This window comes from Erpetoichthys calabaricus, chromosome 9 (assembly GCF_900747795.2).
Source record: "Erpetoichthys calabaricus chromosome 9, fErpCal1.3, whole genome shotgun sequence".
Lineage (NCBI taxonomy): Eukaryota > Metazoa > Chordata > Cladistia > Polypteriformes > Polypteridae > Erpetoichthys > Erpetoichthys calabaricus.
This window is the reverse complement of record NC_041402.2, coordinates 108,282,714-108,303,367: the sequence shown is the minus strand read 5'-3', so window position 1 is coordinate 108,303,367 and position 20,654 is coordinate 108,282,714. Positions and strand designations below refer to the sequence as shown.

General features: G+C 39.1%; 1 protein-coding gene across 1 annotated transcript in view; it reads right to left on the bottom strand.

Annotated features, from left to right (window-relative positions):
• Positions 1–20,654, bottom strand: part of slc7a10a (solute carrier family 7 member 10a) — a 272,071-nt gene that overhangs the window by 51,391 nt on the left and 200,026 nt on the right. Inside the window, exons 6-8 of the mRNA XM_028810060.2 lie at positions 19,895–20,018; positions 17,238–17,341; positions 15,911–16,007 (exon numbers count right to left, since the gene is read on the bottom strand). Coding sequence (XP_028665893.1) covers positions 15,911–16,007; positions 17,238–17,341; positions 19,895–20,018 — 325 coding nt within the window. The remainder of the gene's footprint in view (positions 1–15,910; positions 16,008–17,237; positions 17,342–19,894; positions 20,019–20,654) is intronic.

Sequence of the window (20,654 nt, the reverse complement as noted above, 5' to 3'; positions counted from 1 at the left end):
CCCTGTGTTGGCTGGGATTGGCTCCAGTAGACCCCCGTGACCCTGTGTTCGGATTCAGCGGGTTGGAAAATGGATGGATGGATGGATGGATGGATTCAAACATTTGCTTCTTTCCAGTTTTACAATGAGTCTAGATCTTGGAAGTAAATTGTTTGAAGACTGGAATGAAGTGAAAGATAATAGAGAGTGAAGAGTGATGAAAGAGACAGTGAGAAGACACCATTTGTACCAGCCAGAATAAGAGCAAGTATAGGAAAGCCCAGTGGAGTAGCAGGGACTCCTGTTTTTCCAATATGCTTGTTTTTACTCTCTTTCAATCACTTCACAGCACAAAGGAGCACTGGGCAGCACAGCTGCCTTACAATACTTGAATTCCTGTAGAAACAATTCTAGCTCCTTGTCAACAGACATTTTGAGAAAAAAAACACAACATAATTTGGTTTGATAACGCAACATAATAAAATATTCTGGTTTGGCATAGGTCATATACATTTACAAAGGTAAGCAGCAGCGAGATGGTACGGGTTGTTCTTGGCATTTTGAACATGGAACTGTAGACAGTCATAGACGGAGGATGAGCCCGGGCAGGAGAACACACAGTCTGCTACAGGTAGGTGCAAGTGCCTAGCAGGTTTTATTCCAAAAACAAAGCAAGGTGTAAAAAAATGGCATTGCTACAAGTAAACACAATAATTTGCACATGGAAGTTAAAAGTTTAATACACCCAATAAAAACGAGATTAAAAGTCACAGCAGAAATCGGTCTACCCCGTTTTAAAACAAAAAAGGAGCCCCAGAACAGCTTTCTGTAGTGATGTGCAAAACGATTACTTTCAGTGATTTGAATAATTTATTTCAGTTCACCAAAATGATTTGAATCACTGATTCATTCACTTCAAAAACGATAAGCTATATTTTAGTTTAAAATCTAGAATAGTATCATAAGTGTAACAACTTAAACCACCAAACAACATAAAAAACCAAGCAACAAAATAATTAATTCACACATAACAGTAATAATAATAACTTTATTGAATTTTGATAAATAAAATTTCAAAGATAAAAAAATCATACGAATACAACCTTAATATAGTGCACATATCACGATTAAAGTGTGAGAACATTGAAATATGAGTAAATAAAATGATTTTCTGTTTTGGATTAATCTCAAACAAATTCCTTGTTTTATATTCCATCCTTTCTGATGCAATCTGCCTTACGTAAATCATCAATGAATTCAACTGTGATTCAATGTACTGTGAGTCTCGTCTGCAGTTCACACAGTCACTGTCACTCAATTAAAATAAACCGATCAATGGGAGGTGCTTGGTGTCATCTACCAAGTCAGTCATTGGCTACTTGTCATCATGACCGTTTTGCTGAAAGTTTACTGATAGGCTATTTCCCGAAGACAGCAACCATTTAAGTGAAGTTAAAAGCTACGGGCTCCCGCGGAACATAGACATAGAATTACTAGACGCCTCATGACCAGCAGCATCGTATGTCAACGTCGCCGCCATATTGCAAGTGGCACTGCTGTGGAGTGAAGTAATGGATAAAGATGCCTCATGCATGTGCTGCTTGGGATTGTACAAACCGCTGTACGCTCCAAACCAGATCACTGGGATTACATTTCATAGGTAAAGCTGAACAATTGTTTTGGTTATATTTGGTCATTAGAAAATCCTGTTTTATAATCTTAACTTTAGCTACGCCAGGCTAAGCTAGGAAAGCTATGCATTTATGTGCTCAAGTGAGCCCCCAAACAACGTTTTGGCTAAATGTATTTAGTCACTAACTATGTAGATTGTTGTTAGCTGTTAACATTTCTCAAACTTTGAAAATTTCCCAAAGAAATCCACCTCAGGAAGCAGTGGGAGGTAGCCCTTAGACGGGATTTTGAGGAAGCTGTCCTGTGATGTGTGCCGTGCTAGTTTGGTAACAGATGCTGTACCGGCATCATATGATCAAAGCTACCACTTGCTCACATTAAAAAACAAAGGAGGTTTACTGATTCCTTCAGAGGGTACAGTCAAGGTGGTCAAAGTAGGTGAGCGTGTTATCCGACAGTCGACATTAGGGCAAGCTGTCAGTGTATCTTTGATCAATCAGTTTGTTCGGGCTGAGACTGGTTCAGATGATGTGTTTTTTCTCAAGGAGCACATTGAGGAAATACAGTTTGAAATTGACAACCATCATTTAATGCTCCTGTCTTTAGTTGTGTCTGTCTTCCACAAACTAAGGCTGCACCAAATTGCGAGACTGAATACTCTCAAATTACAGAGTGGCAACAGACAGAAAAAGCTATGTAAGACAGTTCTGTTTCATGGATTTTAGATCCTATCCTGTATATATTTAAGTAACCACATTGTGTGTGTGTGCGTGTGTGAGAGAGAGGGAGATCGGGAGAGGAATGAGTAAAATGTTTTCAGAAATTATTCAGCCAATTTGCATACAATAAAATTGTTTATTTTTGTCATTGAGTGTATCATTTGACTGTTAAAAGAAAGACAAAGATAACTGGCAGTAACAGTGCAAAATTCACAATTGGTATGCCAGTTTGAAAAGATAAGTTTTGAGGGTCGTTTTAAAATGTGTTATTGAATTGAGCTGACGTACGTATATGAGAGGGAAGAGAATTCCAGAGTTGAGGAGCACTATGGGAGACGCTCGAGCTCCCATAGAACAGAGTTTGATGTGCGGTACAGAAAGTAGAGCTGCAGATGAGGATCTGAGTGAGCGAGAGGAGTGTAAGTCTGTAGGTGATCAGTGAGGTTGTGGAGAGCTTTAAATGTTAAGAGCGGTATTTTGTATTGTTTTCTGTAGTTAACAGAGAGCCAGTGAAGTTGAGAGAGAATAGGTGTAATATGTTCAGTGGATTTAGAACAGCAGGTTATTATCCTGACAGCAGAATTTTGAAGAAGTTGTAAGCGATGGATAAGTTTTTGTGGGATGCCAGATAGAATAGCATTACAGTAATCTACACGTGAGGTGACTTGGGCATTAACCAATACTTCAGTACTGCGTTGCATAAGAACAGGACAAAGTCTAGAAATGTTTCGGAGATGGAAGAGGGCAGTCAGAGAAATGTAACTTATATGGGAGGAATTATTTAATAATAATAATCATCATTATTATTTAATAATTGCGATTATTAGAGTATAAATGGATATAAATGATTGCATTTAAACGATTCGTCAAAATCTGTTGTATGTAAACGATACTGTTTTAAACGTTATTGTTTTTTCATCAGAAAAACCGTTTTCCACGTTTACCTGAACTGTATTAGTTTAAATGGCACGTTTGCCACTCACAATATAGCGTACGCGCTGATGTATCGTGTCGACCTGGCAACACAGTGAATGCGGCGTCTATCTGTATACGTCTATGCCGCGGAATACTACATGCACCACGCATGCCTCGCAGAGACGAGTTCTTTAACGTCATTGAACTAGTACGTTCGTTCAGAGCCCAAGACAAGTACAAAATAACTTTAGTTTGTTCATTGTACATCACTACTTTCTAAAAACTGACGTCTACCCTGCTTACCAATGCAATGTCATTCTGAAAGTACAGCCATCCCTTTAACTAGGCTCGGGTCTTCGCCGCTAGTGCGCTGGCGTCCGTGAGGCACCACAGCGAGATTCGCTCCCTTTTCTCCCGCTGCCATTCCTCAGGCTTCCGTCGGAGCCCTCCTTTGAGCAGCCGGTCACTCCTGCTCCCCAGATCGTTCAGCAGGGGCGATTCTCAGTTACCCTCTTGAACAGCAACCCCACGCTCTTCTCCTGGGACTCTCATGCTGGCTGGCTCCTGCTTTACTGTTACTACTACTACTACTATCCCTGTAACCTAAAACTCATGCGGGTTGAAGAATGGCGCTCGGCCTCCCTTTTCTACAGCCTACCGACACGCTGAGGAACAGCTGGTCCGACTGCACGGCCACACAAGAGATAATCAAGTCGCTGCCCCCTCTGAACTACCGGAGACTACGGAGTTGAGTGCCGCAGCCATAAGCCCGAGCCTAACCGCACCACTTTACTATTTATCCATCCATCCAAACTATTTATTTAAAAATTGCACAGTCGCTGATATGGGTTCAGCTACAGGTTGAAGACTCAGCCTTTCACACCACGGCTTACAACAGTCTTTAGAAACAGGAGGAGACGAGCAGCTGTAATTTTTTTTCCAATTCGAAAAAGAAAAGCAGCCGAAAATGAAACAGTGGCACAATAGAATCATTATGGACTCGCATAATAAAAAGCTCAGTATACAGTATTTAAAGAAACTTTACAGCCATTAAACACAACTAATGAGATGTACGATTAAATATAACGAACGCTAAGAAACCAAGTGTTTTGTATTTATCGTCATTACTGACATTGGCTAGATGTCCTATTTTTACACATATCGTTGTAATCAATTCTTTTTCCCTTCTTGTAGTATTTTAATATCTTTGTCTTATTTCAGGTATATTAACTTTTTAATTTATTTATGTAATGTCAGTGTAGCGTATCTGCAATTGGTGCACAATATGAAAGGTATTTATGTTGTCATCGACAGTAACATTTGTTAGATAAGTTATTTAACTTGATTTTTCGGTAGTTGCAGAGTTCACTATAGAATAAAAGCGAGATAGTGCTTTCTGCAAAATTAATATTGCATGCTATTTTTGTCTTGATTTCCACAGCCACATTTCTCCATATACGCAGAGAATACAGTGGAACCTCGGTTTACGACCATAATTCGTTCCACAACTCTGGTCGTAAACCGAGTTGGTCGTGAACCGAAGCAATTTCTTCCATAGGATTGTATGTAAATACAATTAATCCGTTCCAGACCGTAGAAACTGTATGTAAATATATACATTTTTTCAGTTTTTAAGCACAAATATAGTTAATTATACCATAGAATGCACAGCGTAATGGTAAACTAAATGTAAAAACATTGAATAACACTGAGAAAACCTTTAACAACAGAGAAAACTAACACTGCAATAGTTCGCGCTATAGTGCTAGGAACCGCTCTCGCTAAAAACACTTTTTTTAATGAGTTTTAAGCACAGGGGAAAAAAGGAACATTTGAAAAATCCGTAATTTAATAAACCACCAAGAAAAGTAACACTGCAACAATGCAGGCTACGAACCGATCACCGGAAACATAACTGAAAACAAAAACAAGCCTTCTCTAACTTATGCGTCCCTCAATCGCTCTGTGTGTGTGTGCGTGCGTCTCTCTTTTGCGAGCCTGGAGCGCTCCTGTGTGTGTGCGCGCGTCTCTCTCCTACCCCCCCCCCCCCCCCCAGCCTGTGTGTGTGTGTGTGTGTGTGTGTGTGTGTGTGCGTGCGTCTCTCTTTTGCGAGCCTGGAGCACCTGTGTGTGTCTCTCTAGCGCGCGCCTCTCTCTCTCCCCCGCCTGTGTGTGCGTGCGTCTCTCTTTTGCGAGCCTGGAGCGCCTGTGTGTATTGTCACGCTTGGGTCACAGATTTGCACAGAGACACAGGAGGTTGTAGAAAAAAAGGAACTTTATTCAAAGCACTGCAAACAAACATTTGTCTCTTTTCAACAGTTTAAACGTGCTCCATGACAAGTCAGAGATGACAGCTCCGCCAGGAGCACAGATTGTCTGAGAGAGAAAGAAGGAGAAGCAAGCAACCAATTTAACAAACTGAAAGAAGCCCGTGCAGGCTTTTTAAGAAGGCGGAGCACTGCACGAGAGGCATATTACGCGACAGAGCCGGCAAGAAGGGAAAGGAGGAATGTGAAGGTAGTCTGTCCATGTTTCTTAGGGGTTTTCCCAGGGGCGTCTGTATTCTCTGGGGGTGCGATCAGCTTTGCAGCTCACAGTGTGTCTGTCTAGAGCGCTCCTGTGTGTGTGCGCACACGCCTCTCTCGCGCGTGTTCCTGTGTGTGTGTGTGTGTGTGTGTGTGTACAGCCCTCTGTCTCTTGCGCTGCCTCTCTGTGTGTGTGTGTGTGTGTGTGCGTGTGCGTGTGCGTGTGCGCGTGCTCTCTCTCGCTCGCTGCACAGGAAATGCACAGGGAGAGAATGAACATCAACAAACCGAAAGGGAACCTGGCTTGTTCGTAAACCGAGTGTTTGGTCGTGAACCGAGGCAAAAGTTTGGCGAACTTTTTGGTCGTAAACCGAGTTGTACGTATACCGAGACGTTCGTAAACCGAGGTTCCACTGTATAATCATTGATTAAATGTCAAGATGACTACAAGTGCCCTCTTTGCAAAAAACAGGGAGACTAGAACATCATGCTGTCTCACCTTCAAAGACATGAACACCATGTTTTTAAGTATGCAGGTAATTATGCCAGTAGTGTATGCATGTGTGTATTCTTAAAAAAGTTACACTAGCTTACTTGACTTGCAGACAATACCGATTGTTAGATTTTTGAATTAGAAAAAGTTCTAAAAGCTGACCCAATCCTGCATTTTCCATTGTTTGGCGGGTTTTACCACAGATTCAACACAGGGTGTGTCACAAGTGGCCATTTACATTGTTGCTTTTCCTTAAATGTCACTGTCGACAGTTTACTGTATATCAGTATTTAATGTTTTTCTTTGATTGATTTTTTTATTCCTTTTATTAGGGCCTTGCAAGTCAGATGAATACCCTTGACTGTGGAATTTTCATGTTGATGTATGATCATTTCATAATTTAACTATATTTTTGTGTATGTCTGTGTTTAATGTTGTGTCCAGGTTTTCAAATTGCCATTTTGTGGTTTCTCTATGGGCGGCACGGTGGCGCAGTGGGTAGCGCTGCTGCCTCGCAGTTGGGAGATCTGGGGACCTGGGTTCGATTCCCGGGTCCTCCCTGCGTGGAGTTTGCATGTTCTCCCCGTGTCTGCGTGGGTTTCCTCCGGGCGCTCCGGTTTCCTCCCACAGTCCAAAGACATGCAGGTTAGGTGGATTGGCGATTCTAAATTGGCCCTAGTGTGTGCTTGGTGTGTGGGTGTGTTTGTGTGTGTCCTGCGGTGGGTTGGCACCCTGCCCAGGATTGTTTCCTGCCTTGTGCCCTGTGTTGGCTGGGATTGGCTCCAGCAGACCCCCGTGACCCTGTGTTCGGATTCAGCGGGTTGGAAAATGGATGGCTGGATGGATGGTTTCTCTATAGAATGTGCTGTATGCTGTCCTTGAGGCCCCCTTTGATTTTAACGAGGTATGTCTCAACTTTAGTATGCTTTTCTTTCATTGTAGCATTTCTGGAGGGAGAATTATATCTGGTTATGGGTTCCCATTTTTGGCACCTTTTACTATATGTGTTGGGTATTTATGTTGAGATATGTTTATTTTTTATTATTTTTTTTACTTTTAGCATGCTGTCACTAATGTTCTCCCTGTGTCTGTGTGGGTTTCCTCCGGGTGCTCCGATTTCCTCCCACAGTCCAAAGACATGCAGGTTAGGTGCATTGGCGATCCTAAATTGTCCCTAGTGTGTGTGCCCTGCGGTGGGCTGGCACAGTGCCCGGGGTTTGTTTCCTGCCTTACGCCCTGTGTTGGCTGGGATTGGCTCCAGCAGACCCCCGAGACCCTGTAGTTAGGATATAGTGGATTGGATAATGGATGGATGGATAGATGTTGTCACTAGTGGTTTTGACGTTTCAGAAACTCCTACCTTTCAAAATCCACATATTTTAAATGCATGTTTGTAATGGTTTGCATAAATATTTTTGTAACATTAAACTCCTTTTAACAACTAGATTATGCTTAATCCTCTTTGGAATAACATGCCAGCTTTGAGGAACATTAGAACACTCTAGACGAGAACAGGCCATTCAGCCCAACAAAGCTCGCCAGTACTATCCACTTATTTCTTCCAAGAAAACATCAAGTCGAGTTTTGAAAGACCCTAACGTCTTACTGTCTACCACACTACTTGGTAGCTTATTCCAAGTTTCTACCGTTCTTTGTGTAAAGAAAAACTTCCTAATGTGTCCTATGTCCCCGTGTTCTTGATGAACTCATTTTAAAATAAGTCTCGATCCACTGCACTAATACCCTTCATAATTTTAAACACTTCAATCATGTCACCTCTTAATCTTCTTTTGCTTAAACTGTAAAGGCTCCGCTCTTTTAATCTTTCCTCATAATTCAACCCCTGTAGCCCTGGAATCAGCCTAGTCGCTCTTCTCTGGACCTTTTCTAGCGCTGCTATGTCCTTTTTGTAGCCTGGAGACCAAAACTGCACACAATACTCAAGATGAGGCCTCACCAGTGCATTATAAAGGTTGAGCATAACCTCCTTGGACTTGTACTCCACACATCGTGCTATATATCCTAACATTCTGTTAGCCTTCTTAATGGCTTCTGAACACTGTCGGGAAGTCGATAGCTTAGAGTCCACTATGACTCCTAAATCCTTCTCATAAGGTGTACTCTCGATTTTCCGACCGCCCATTGTGTATCCAAACCTAACATTTTTACTTCCAATGTGTAATACATTTACTGACATTAAATTTCATCTGCCACAAATCTGCCCAAGCCTGTATGCTATCCAAGTCCTTCTGTAATGATATAACGGATTCCAAATTATCTGCTAATCCACCTATCTTGGTATCATCTGCAGACTTAACCAGCTTGTTACTTATAGTCCTATCTAAATCATTTATATATATTAAAAATAGCAGCGGCCCTAGCACTGACCCCTGTGGAACACCACTGTTAACATCGGCCAGTTCTGATGAGGTTCCTCGCACCATCACCCTCTGCTTCCTTTGTCTGAGCCAATTCTGCACCCATCTGCAAACATCACCCTGAACTCCCACCTCTTTTAATTTGATGCCCAACCTCTCATGTGGCACCTTATCAAATGCTTTCTGAAAGTCCAGATAAATAATATCATAAGCTCCACTTTGATCGTATCCTTTTGTTGCCTCCTCATAGAATTCCAGCATGTTAGTAAAACACGACCTCCCTCTTCTGAACCCATGCTGACTGCTTAGAATATCTCCTGTCCTTGCCAGGTGTTGCTCGATCTTACCCTTAATAATTCCTTCCATTAATTTTCCTGTGATGCATGTTAAGCTTACTGGCCTATAGTTGCTTGGATCTGCCCTGTCACCCTTTTTATATAATGGGATGATATTTGCCATTTTCCAGTCCTTCGGAATCTCTCCAGTGCGCAGTGACTTCCTAAAAATATGCATCAAGGGTTTATATATGTACTCACTAGCCTCCTTAAGAACACGAGGATAAATATTATCTGGTCCTGGTGATTTGTTCGATTTCAGCTTATTTAATCTGAGCAGTACTTCTCCCTCTACAATTTCCAAATCCCTCAGTACCTCCTTAGTAGTCGCGTTTACCTCTGGGAGGTTATCCACTTGCTCACTTGTAAACACCTCAGAAAAATGTAAGTTTAAGGTATCCGCTATTTCACTGTCTGTATCTTTTAATTCCCCTTTACTATTCCTGATGCACTTGACCTCCTCCTTGACTGTTCTTTTACTACTAAAATACTGAAAGAATCTCTTAGGGCCTTCTTTCACCTTATCTGCTATATTCCTCTCCAACTGTCTTTTAGCCTTCCTGATATCCTTCTTAATGGTTGCCCTCATGTTCTCATACGCTCTACAATTCACTTTGCAGTCATTAGTCTTATATGCCTTATAAAGCAGTTTTTTCCTTTGCAACCTCTTTTTTAAATCTTTATTAATCCACCGTGGAGTTTTTTTTAGTTTCCTATTAATTCCAAATTTAGGTATGTATCTGTCCTGCATTACATGTAAAACATTTTTAAACCTGTTCCACTGCTCCTCGACTGTCTCCACACTTAAAAGCTTATCCCAGTGTATCCTACTTAGACTTTGTCGCATCTGCTCAAAATTAGCCCTACCAAAGTTCAACTTAACAATTTTAGCCTTTGCATCTGCACTCTTACAAAATACTGAGAATTGTATTCCATTATGGTCACTTGACCCTAGTGGTTCAATCACCTCTACACCCTCAATTCTATCCTGATTATTACAAAATACTAAATCCAGACAGGCTTCACCCCGTGTTGGTGCTTTAACATGCTGTGTTAAAAAACAGTCATTGATTACTTCTAAAAACTCCTGCTCTTGTACTGCGCCATCTGTAAGGTTATCCCAGTTAATATTTGGATAATTAAAGTCCCCCATGACTATAATATCTCCCTGTAAACTTGCCTTTTTGATATTACTAAAAAGATGTGTGTTGAAATTACTGTCTGAATTGGGTGGTCTATAACACACTCCTAAAATAAGATCTCTTTCCCTAATATTTTCCAGGCGAAGCCACATGTCCTCACTATGATGGGGCTCATCATCCAACTGAAGAAGACTTACATTTAAATCCTGCTTGGCATAAACAGCAACCCCACCCCCTTTTCTGTTCTGTCTATCTTTCCTAAAAAATGTGTATCCCTCTATGTTACACTCATCCCCATCTTTGTTATTTAGCCAGGTTTCCGTTATTGCTATAATATCATAATTATGGTCTGCTACATATAACTCCAACTCACTTACCTTATTTTTGATACTTCTAGCATTAAGGCAAGCTATTTTTAATGTATTACTCCTTCTACATTTAAATGTTTGCTTAGAATTTACATTACTATGCATTCTTGTTTCTACACCATTGTTTGTTCTTCCATGTATAGATCTAAACCTGGCCTGTCCTAAACTCCCTGCCCCCCCATTCCCTAGTTTAAACAATCCTCGACTAGCCTACACATACGCCTCCCCAATACATTGGTGCCCCTCCAGTTCAGATGTAACCCGTCACGGCGGAACAGGTCCCATCTGTTCCAAAAGGAGTCCCAATGCCCCATAAACCTATACCCTTCTACCTTGCACCAAGATTTGAGCCACGCGTTAAGCCTTCCAATCTCCTCAATCTTACATGGCACTGGCACGTGGCACAGGCAGAACTTCGGAGAAGACTACCTTGTCAGTTCTGCTCCTCAGCTTAGCACCTAACTCTTTGAATTTGGATCGCAGAACTGACAGACTACCCTTATGTATGTCATTTGTTCCAACATGGACAATGACAACTGGATCCACACCCGCTCTGGCCAAGAGCTTATCCACCCTTCCAGGGAGGTCCCCCACCTGTGCTCCCGGAAGGCAACACACCGTGCGACACTGTCTCTCTCTGGAGCACACCTGTGCTTCAATCCCCCTAATGATTGAGTCCCCAACTATCACTACCTCTCTCTTTTTGGGAACTGGTTTTGAGGTGGCCCATTGGGGCTCCTCATCCCTGCCTACCACCTCAGAATTATCAGAGACACCGTCCAGCTCCACAAGGACATGATAACGGTTTGCCACTTCTAATTCTGGGGTTGATGCCCCCGGACAGTGTGCACCCTTGGCCTTGCGCCTTGTGAGCGTGACCCACCTGTTTCTACCTGTCTGGTCTGGAATCTCCTCCCGTGCCACCTTGGGGGTGCACACTATCTCTCTAAAGGACACCTGGGACAAGTCCGCCAATTCTCTATTACAATGCAGGTCAGCCAACTCCTCCAGTTCAGCGACCCTGAACTCGAGGTGCTGGATCAGCTGACATCTCTTGCAGATATAGCCCTCATAGACAACTGGCTCTTCCAAACCATCATCTAAAAAGTCCAACATCCAACAGGACTTGCATTGCACGGGCCTCATTATTAAAATTTGATTTGGGATTAGTAAACTGCCTTAAGTTTTTTTTTTTTTTTTAATTCAATTTCTCCTTCTTTCGGCTGCTCCTTAACTTCCATCCATCCATCCATTTTCCAACCCGCTGAATCCGAACACAGGGTCACGGGGGTCTGCTGGAGCCAATCCCAGCCAACACAGGACTTAAATGGTATAACTACGATCTGCTACAGATATTTTACACCTTTTCCCCTTAAGCTCCTGTACTGTTCTCCCTCTCAGGTGCCTGCTATTTGTCTTTCTATGAGGTTAACTTTACTTTTCTCTGTCTCTTCTCCTACCTTTGCGCTCCCACTGTTTGTATTCCCCCGTATTAATGAACCCTTACGCTGTCGACCACTTACTGTTCTACCTCTGGACCGCTAAGGACTGTTTAATCTAAAGTAAACAAAATAAATAAAACTTTACTACCTTGTTTGCTCCTACAGCCGCTTGTGCCTGCTCGGCGCCTTAACGCTGGCTGCTTACCTGCTCACTGCTGAGCCTTTTACTGCTTTGAAGTCAGCCGCGGCCTTTTTTTCTTTTCCTTTTCCTTTAAACTAAGGAATCGCTGTTACGACGATGCGGTTATTTGCTTACAAATGCCGATATCGTTACTGCTGCTTTCTACCCTACATCCTCGATGCTAATTCCAATATAGATAACAAGAACAAAAACAAAAACAGGCACAAGTAACTTTTCCAAGCGCACCTCCAAACACCCAGCTACTTTTGCTCTTGTGCGGGTGAAAAAAAAGCAAAAAAAACCCTTCTAAAGGGAAAAAAGCTTTAAAAATTCCCACACGGTTCCTTAGCAGCAACCAAAACCCAAGTTTTAAGAGCAAAATGTATTTTTTTTATTTAAATCTCACACCACAGAACAGACCAAAGTGGTGTTATTAATGTTGCTTTCTTTCCTTCAGTTCTGTGGTAATGTGGTAGTATAGCTTAGCTATGTTGTAAATTAAAGACAAAAAATCAAAATGTTTGCCATTATAAAATGAATACTTCTTTTTGAAGTCACTAGAGGAAATACTCACATTGGACTGAGCAAGTAAACGCCTTTCTAAATGATGGCCAAGAACCCAAGAAAAAATTAGAAGGTACAGAAATGCACTTTTGACAGTGTAATTTGTTTTGTGCATGTTTTTTGTGCATGTTCTTTTGTTTCATTTTTTAACTTTTCCTTAGGTAATTTTTTTTTTCTGTTTTCAGATTTAGACTCTATTGAGCCAATTAATGAAAAGACAGAAGATAGGTAAAGACTTGCACTACATCTGAAGGGAAAAAAATGCACTACTATTACATAGCACTGAGTTAATGCAAGTTTCAAATCTTCTCTTTTACAAGAAACATAAACCTCCCTTCACCAACATCCAGCCCAGGGCATTGATGATCAGGTTCAGGTATGAACGTGTCCCTCTTACACTAGTTCTATCTAGAGAAATTGACCAAAATTCTAGCAACTTATTATAAGACATTTGTGGAAGGCTACCCAAAACATATGGCTCATGTTAAACAATTTAAAGCCAATGCTACCCAGTATTATCTAACTGTATGTACACTTGTAATCCACTAGAATTGCGATATAGTCAATAAAAAGTGAAATACACTGTGAACATTGTTGGGGAAAAAATTGTTTTGCCCTGCACAAAGTAGATATCTTAAACTATATGACAAATTTATAATTTCTTAATATAAAATCTGTGGAGGAGTTATAAAGTATACGTAAACTTCTGACTTCAACTGTACATACCGTTCAAGGCAGGATATAAGAATCACATGATCCACAGTATCAGAAGCTGAGGCAAGATCTAGCAGTATAAGAATGGCATAATTTCCAGTGTCAGTAGTTAGGAGGAGGTCATTGTAAACCTTTTAATAAGACTGTTTTAGTGCTGTAACAAGACCTGAATCCAGATTGGAATTTTTCCAGAATACTTTCGTCCTGAAATGTTTGTAATTGAATAAGGACAATTTTTTCCAATAATTTAGATAAAAAGGGCATCTTAAAAATTGGCCTTAAATTTAGCAAATAACAGGGTCCTGATTTTCTTTTTAAATAAGTGGTTGCACCACACCATGTTTCAAGGCAGCAGGAACACAATCAGAAATCAAGCTAGCATTTATTAAGGTAACAACACTTGGTCTGATGGAATCAAAAAACTTCCAAGTAATTGAGAGGGGACATTGCCCAGGGGGCAATTCACAGGATGCAGGCATTGCACTAAATGGAGACAATGATGGAGGCTCAAAGTGGCCAAAGACAGCAGAATATACTATAGGAAGAGATGGACCTTGAGCAGGCAGTTTGATTGACCCAAATAATGTTAATATTATTTATAATAAGATATAAATTATACCTCTGTTTATCAGATTTGTAATTATTGCATCCACCCAAACAAAACAATTTTAAAGTTAAGTTTAAAATCTGAATTCCAAAATAAATGAAAGTCAGTCTATGGAAGTAACACACAGAGGGTGCAACTTTCAGTAGTACAAATTTTTACATTTCTTTAGAAAAATATTTGATAATATCTATGAAGTAATTTAAGAGATTTGCCTCACTTTTTTGATAAGTACATATATAAAAGTTAGGGTCCCTGTCTTTTGTCTTGTTTAAACAGTTAGTCTTCACTGCATGTTTTAATTGTCTTGACTATATTTGACAAATAAATCTGGAATATTGGTTACTGCAAAAGGATATCAAGCAAGGACCATATCTACTTGAAGCAGAGCCCATATAAATGTAAATATCCACTCTTATTTTTTGTAGCTGAATGGGGGCACCCAAAAAATTTGATATATAACCATAATAAATTGTTTAGGGGTAACCAAGATACCATTTGTTCATTCATTGTCTAAATCCCTTAGTCATGAAACAGGGTTGTGGGGGGTGCTGGAGCCTATCCCAGCCAGCATAGGGCGTAAGGCAGTAGCAAACCCTTTGCAGGGTAGACACACACAAACATACCAACCACACACTTGGGCCAATTTTTAGCAACACCAATCTACCTAACCTGCATGTCTTTGGACTGTGGGAGGAAACTGGAGCACCTGGAGGAAACCCACACAGACATTGGGAGAACATGCAAACTCCACACAAGAAGGACCTGGAATGCAAACCTGATCTCCTTACTGTGAGCCAGCAGCGCTGCCACCAAAGTACCAACGGCATAAAAAATATAGAATCATTTAATAAGTATTGGTTCTTCAAGTATTAAACACCTTACACACTCAAGTGATAAAATTTTGAAACCATTTACCATCCATCCATCCATCCATTTTCCAACCCACTGAATCCGACCACAGGGTCACGGGGGTCTGCTGGAGCCAATCCCAGCCAACACAGGGCACAAGGTAGGAACCAATCCCGGGCAGGGTGCCAACCCACCGCAGCCATTTACCAAAACACATATTTATTTTTATGTAATATGTCTCTGTTGCTACTGTAATATCCACAGGGAGAACAACTATGCATTAAAATTAAAATACAGGAAAACGTTTTGAAGTTTGATAACTCCACTTGACATTTATCAGAATTATAATTGCAGTGTTGAACAAAATTAAACACAATTCAAGACAGACAATGACTAAGCTGGATCATTTCAAACATTGTTCAGTACCAACAATTTTAAAATTTTGTTCTTTTACTGAGAGCTCAAAAGTTTAGACCTTCATTTTCATGTCTGTTGATCATCACTCATTTTACAATATAATAAATTAATAGCATTAAAGGAACTTTCCTTTTTATTAAATGTGGTTACAGAAATAATGTAAAAATACTTTGAAAGGTAGAATTCAGTATAATATAAGTTAGAGCAACCACATGAATATTTAGTATAGTGTTTCCTTAATCTAAAAAATGCATCCAGTCCTCTTTCTTTTAACTATCGAATCCTGAATCATATATTATAAATTGATTTTTTGTTTCTATAAAGAACTATGACAATAATAATATAAACAGAAACTCAGGATTCTTGCGTCATGATTGAAGGAAGGCATATTAACAGCAATTTCATCATATTTTAGGGTTACAGGGTTAATCAGTGTTACTAGTCTTGTAATGAAATTAATGTCCATAGCATGGATGCTGAAAGCCCGGGTGGCGTGGTGTGAAAGGCTGGGGCGTGAAGGCAAAGTCTTCAACCTGCAGCTGGACAAAATTGCAATCTCTACGAACACTGCAATACCACAAGCAGACTACAAAATAGGCTGCTTGCCTATTATTACCAAATTAGGGTTCAAGGAAAAATAAAGTTTCTTACACAAACCAGCAGTGCAGGTATAGGAGTGCAGTTCTTGAAGTGGATCATAGCAAGGAAACTTGGCATATGCCCTTCCCGTGCTCCAGAAAAGCATAACCTAAATGAGTCAATAAGTAAATATGTTAGGAAAGCAAGTTAAAGAAGATAGCAAAAATAAACCATTTATCTATCCATCTTCTAAACCTACTAATGCAAAACTGGGTCATAGGGAAGCTGGAGCCTACCCAACCAAGCATTGGGCATAAGCCAGGAACAGTCAGTGGGCACAGTATAGGGTAAACTCACATGTACATGATTAATTTTTTTCTTTACCTTTTTCCATATATTTTTTGAAAGGATAGTTACTAATATCTTGTTATATAAAGGAGATTTTACAATTAGCTTTAGCTTTTGTGTGTGGTGCATTACAATGAACTTGAATCAAAGTCCTTCTTTATATACCATGTTAAAATCAGTGCGGGTTCCACACAGATATGCTTTCAATGTCACAAATAGTTCTCTCTTAGATTTTCTTATGTTACAAATCAGTCAGCTTGATCAAAGAAAGCATTATGAAATGCATTAGTTTATTGTTTGATTATAACTATTTTGTGTCACTATTTTAGTTGACCCATGAACAGGAAGGTGTGACACTTTCAATATACATGTAAGAATGGCTTTGAATTAGCCTACAAATGGATCTACGTCTGGAATACAGAATTCTATTTTCAAGCGGTGATTTAATACAAGATTAATTAGGTATAACTTCACCTAAATATTTAATAAAAAAGGACTTACATTAAAGCAACAAACATGTTAAATATAATATATACCTAGATGGCACCAAGGAAACTCATTCCTGTATTTTTGAAAGAATTAAAATATTTAAACAAAAGCATGCACTAACCTAAAAGAAAAGAATTAACACAATTTTATACCATGACTTCTGTTCAACAAATGATTTATGGCTGACCTAATAAAAATGTGAATATAAATTGTTGTACCAAGGAAGACCTTGACTCAATTTGGCACATATTTTTATAAAGGTATTACTAAAGGTTCCATCCAGAACTAAACATCATTTACACTGTGATTCAGAAGTCTTTATAATAAATTGTCATACAGTATTCAAGTAACCCTGCACATATAAAAGTTACAGTTAAATAGAAACTGTCTTATTAAATGTCTATTATGTTGCTTGCAGACTGTTAGAAATTAAATCCTTGCTGCAAGAGAATGAATTTGTGCTATATTAATTGGTTATGTCTGAAAATGTTTAATGAAGAAGTGATCAAACAAAAGAAATCTGTTAAAAATATTCATAAACCTAAAATATGAGATCACTCACCTTGAGGATGTAAAAAGATAGCCATTAATACCTCCAAATGTTGAAAGTGCCACAGAAATAGGCATAATCCATGACATCACCCCAAGTAATTTTTCACCAAAAGTCTACATATCAATAAAGTAAGACATTTTAAATTTAAAACTGATACCTATTAACAGCATTTCACAATATAAAGCAGAATACACAAAGCAATGAAAATACACCGCAAATAAAAATAACATGGATATACATTTAGATAACATTTTGACAGAGTGTTCAAATGAGTATAAAGTTCTATTTTTCACAGAGCTGGAAAGTATGAACTTAAATGATGCAGGTATAAATACATTAAACAAGGAAAAGGTTTTAATAGCCATCATCTTAAAATCACAACGGGCTATTCAGTTTCCCTGTATGATATGGACTATTTGTGATTAAGACAAGAAATTTAAGAGTAACAAAGATGAAAAAGAGAAGCCTCCTGGGCTGGAGAAATGGCTAAACTACCAAGTTGCACATTTATGTTCTCCACTGAAAGGGAATGTATGTAAATCCACAGTTAAATATAAATACTGTATATCATTATATGCAGCATAACATTAAATATAAGAAAAGTTCTGGCCAAAAATATACATAAGTAGGTTTGAAATGTAACAGTATTTTAATCCATATTCATTTAAATTTTCCTGTTATATACAATGAAATATACAATCCTACATGCTTTAAAGTTTTATTGGGACATGCAACAATGAAACTAACAAACGTGTATTGAAAAAGTTCCATCATAAAATAAAAGTACTCAGTTTTTTCTGCAAGGGTTGCTGTAAGGATCACACCAAAATTCAACACCTGTGAAAAAAGGCCAAATCCTCACTGTTAAATTGTGGCTGTGGCTTTCATTCTGAAAATTGTAAGATGGATTAAGAACTCTTTCTTGTTTAGCCATGCCCATACATTAAGAATGCATGGGGAAAACTGGGTTTCTAAATTTCACAAGTAAAAAGAATTGCCTTGGAAAGAGGAGAGAGTGTGTTTGATTTTGTATATCCTGTTTCATCTAAGTGAAGTAGATTTTAGCAAGAATCCAAAAAAATTGCAGAGGATTCTAAATTCATCATAAACCTTTTCTAAAAAAATAATAAAAAGCTAATTATTAACATTTCAGCTGTAATACAGCACATTATAGCCAATACCTGGGAATTTTCATTTACATAATTTTACTTTTGACTTTATTTAAGAGGTAGGTGATGGATGTTATGTATAAAAAGGAAGAACTGAAGGCAGCATTTTAAGCACTATTATTTTATTATACATTAGACCATGGGAAAAACATACCATATGGCCAAATGTTTGTGGATACCTGTTGACCACACCTTTATGAGCTTGTTGGATGTCCTATTCAAAAATCAATGTGACGTTAGCCCCCATTTGCAGGTATAACCGCCTTTAATCTTCCTGGAAGGCTTTCCATAAGACTTTGGGAGTGTGTCTTTGGGAATCTGTTCCTATTCAGCCAAAAGAGCATTTGTGAGGTCAGGTGCTGACATTGGATGAGAAGATGTGGCTTGCATTTGGCATTTAAATTTATCCCAAAAGTGTTCAATAGGGTTCAGGTCAGGGCTGTATGCAGTCCATTCAAGTTCCTCCACTCCAAACTCATCAAGCCCTGCCTTTATGGATTGACTATATGCACAAGGGCACAATCATACTGGAACAGAAAAGGACCATTCCCAAACTATTGCCACAAAGTTGGAACGGAACAATTGTCTAAAATGACCTTGTAGGCTGTAGCATTAATAGCACCCTTCACTGGAACCAAGGGGGCTAACCCAAACCCTCAAAAACAGCCCCAGACTATTATCCATCCTCCACTAACATTTTCAGTAGGCACTATGCAGTCCAGAGGGTAGCTTTCTTCTGACATCCATCAAACCCAGATTCATCCATCAGACTTCCAGATAGGTAAGTGTGAATTATCACTCCGTAGAAAATGTTTTAACTGCTGTATAGTCCAGTAGTAGGCTTTACACCACTCCAGCCGATGCTTGGCATTGCACATATTGATCTTAGGCTTGTGTATAACTGCTTGGCCATGGAAACCTATTTCGTGAACCTCCTGACACACACCTCTTATGCTGATGTTGCTTGTTGAGGCTGTTTAGAACTCTGTTTTGAGCGATGCAACAGAGAATAGGCGATTTTTATACACTATGTTCTTCAGATTTTGGAGACCTCATTCTGTGAGTTTAGATGGTCTACCATTATGTAGCTAAGCTATCATTGTTCCTAGATAAAGTAACACCACTTATGGTTGACTGGGGCAGACCTAGCAGAGCACAAATTTCATGTACTGACTTGTGCCATGTTTAAAGTAAATAAGCTCTTTAGTACGAGCCATTGTATGTCAATAGAGATGGCATTCTTATGTGTTTGATTTTATGAACCTGTTAACAATTACTTTGGCTGAAACACACACACACACTCAGTCATTTAGAGAGATGTCCACATACTTTTGGCCATATAGTGTAAAAGAAATAATTATATAAGATTCATGAGGATACTAACTCATCATTGATTTATGACATCTGCTGTAACCGAATGGAGTGGGAAGGGCATTCCTTATTGCATCATATAAGACAACATAGTCACTACCAAATTGTCAGCATTTGTTTACTTACTACAGCAACAGCATTGGAAGACAAGAGCTCTTCAGGTGTCATGGCAGTAAAATAGGCAATATTGGTGAAGGTATAGACAAAAGTCACCAATGGAATGGAAATGAATATGGCACGAGGAAGATTCCTAACAAAAGAATGGAGACAACATTTTTAGTTCTTTGTTAAGAATGATACCTGCAGTGTAAAGTAAACAGAGGCACATCATCTTTATTCCATTTCATTACATTTTTTATAAATTTTAATTACTGCCAGAAGATATAAAGAGAATCATCACTCAGGCAGCTCATATGGAATAAAACAGACCTGTTTCCATTGCACTGGAATAAAACATGCTGATTGCTTACATAGGTTGAGCGACAAATACATGTATTCTGAACGTTCACAGCTATTAACCACTAAAAGATTTTTGTTTTTTACTACATAAAATGAGAAATATAAATATCCTAAAAGTTTTTACTAAAGTTTGCACATGGACCATTAAATGAATATTTTGCTGAGTCAACAATTGCAAATGTCAGATATCTGAGTTGATGAAAACTAGTAATCCAAATACAGTTTGAAATGGTAACTGGACTATGCTAACATTATATTTAAACATTTCAAAACTAATTAAACTGAATTTGTAATGACATCATATAGTGATTGATCTTTTGTTTCAGTCAGCTATTGTAGTAATGTATAATATCTGTGTAAATGAACACGGATAGGGTGGTGATTTGTGGCAGTAGCTCAGAGAGGGCAGCACACCGACAGATGAAGC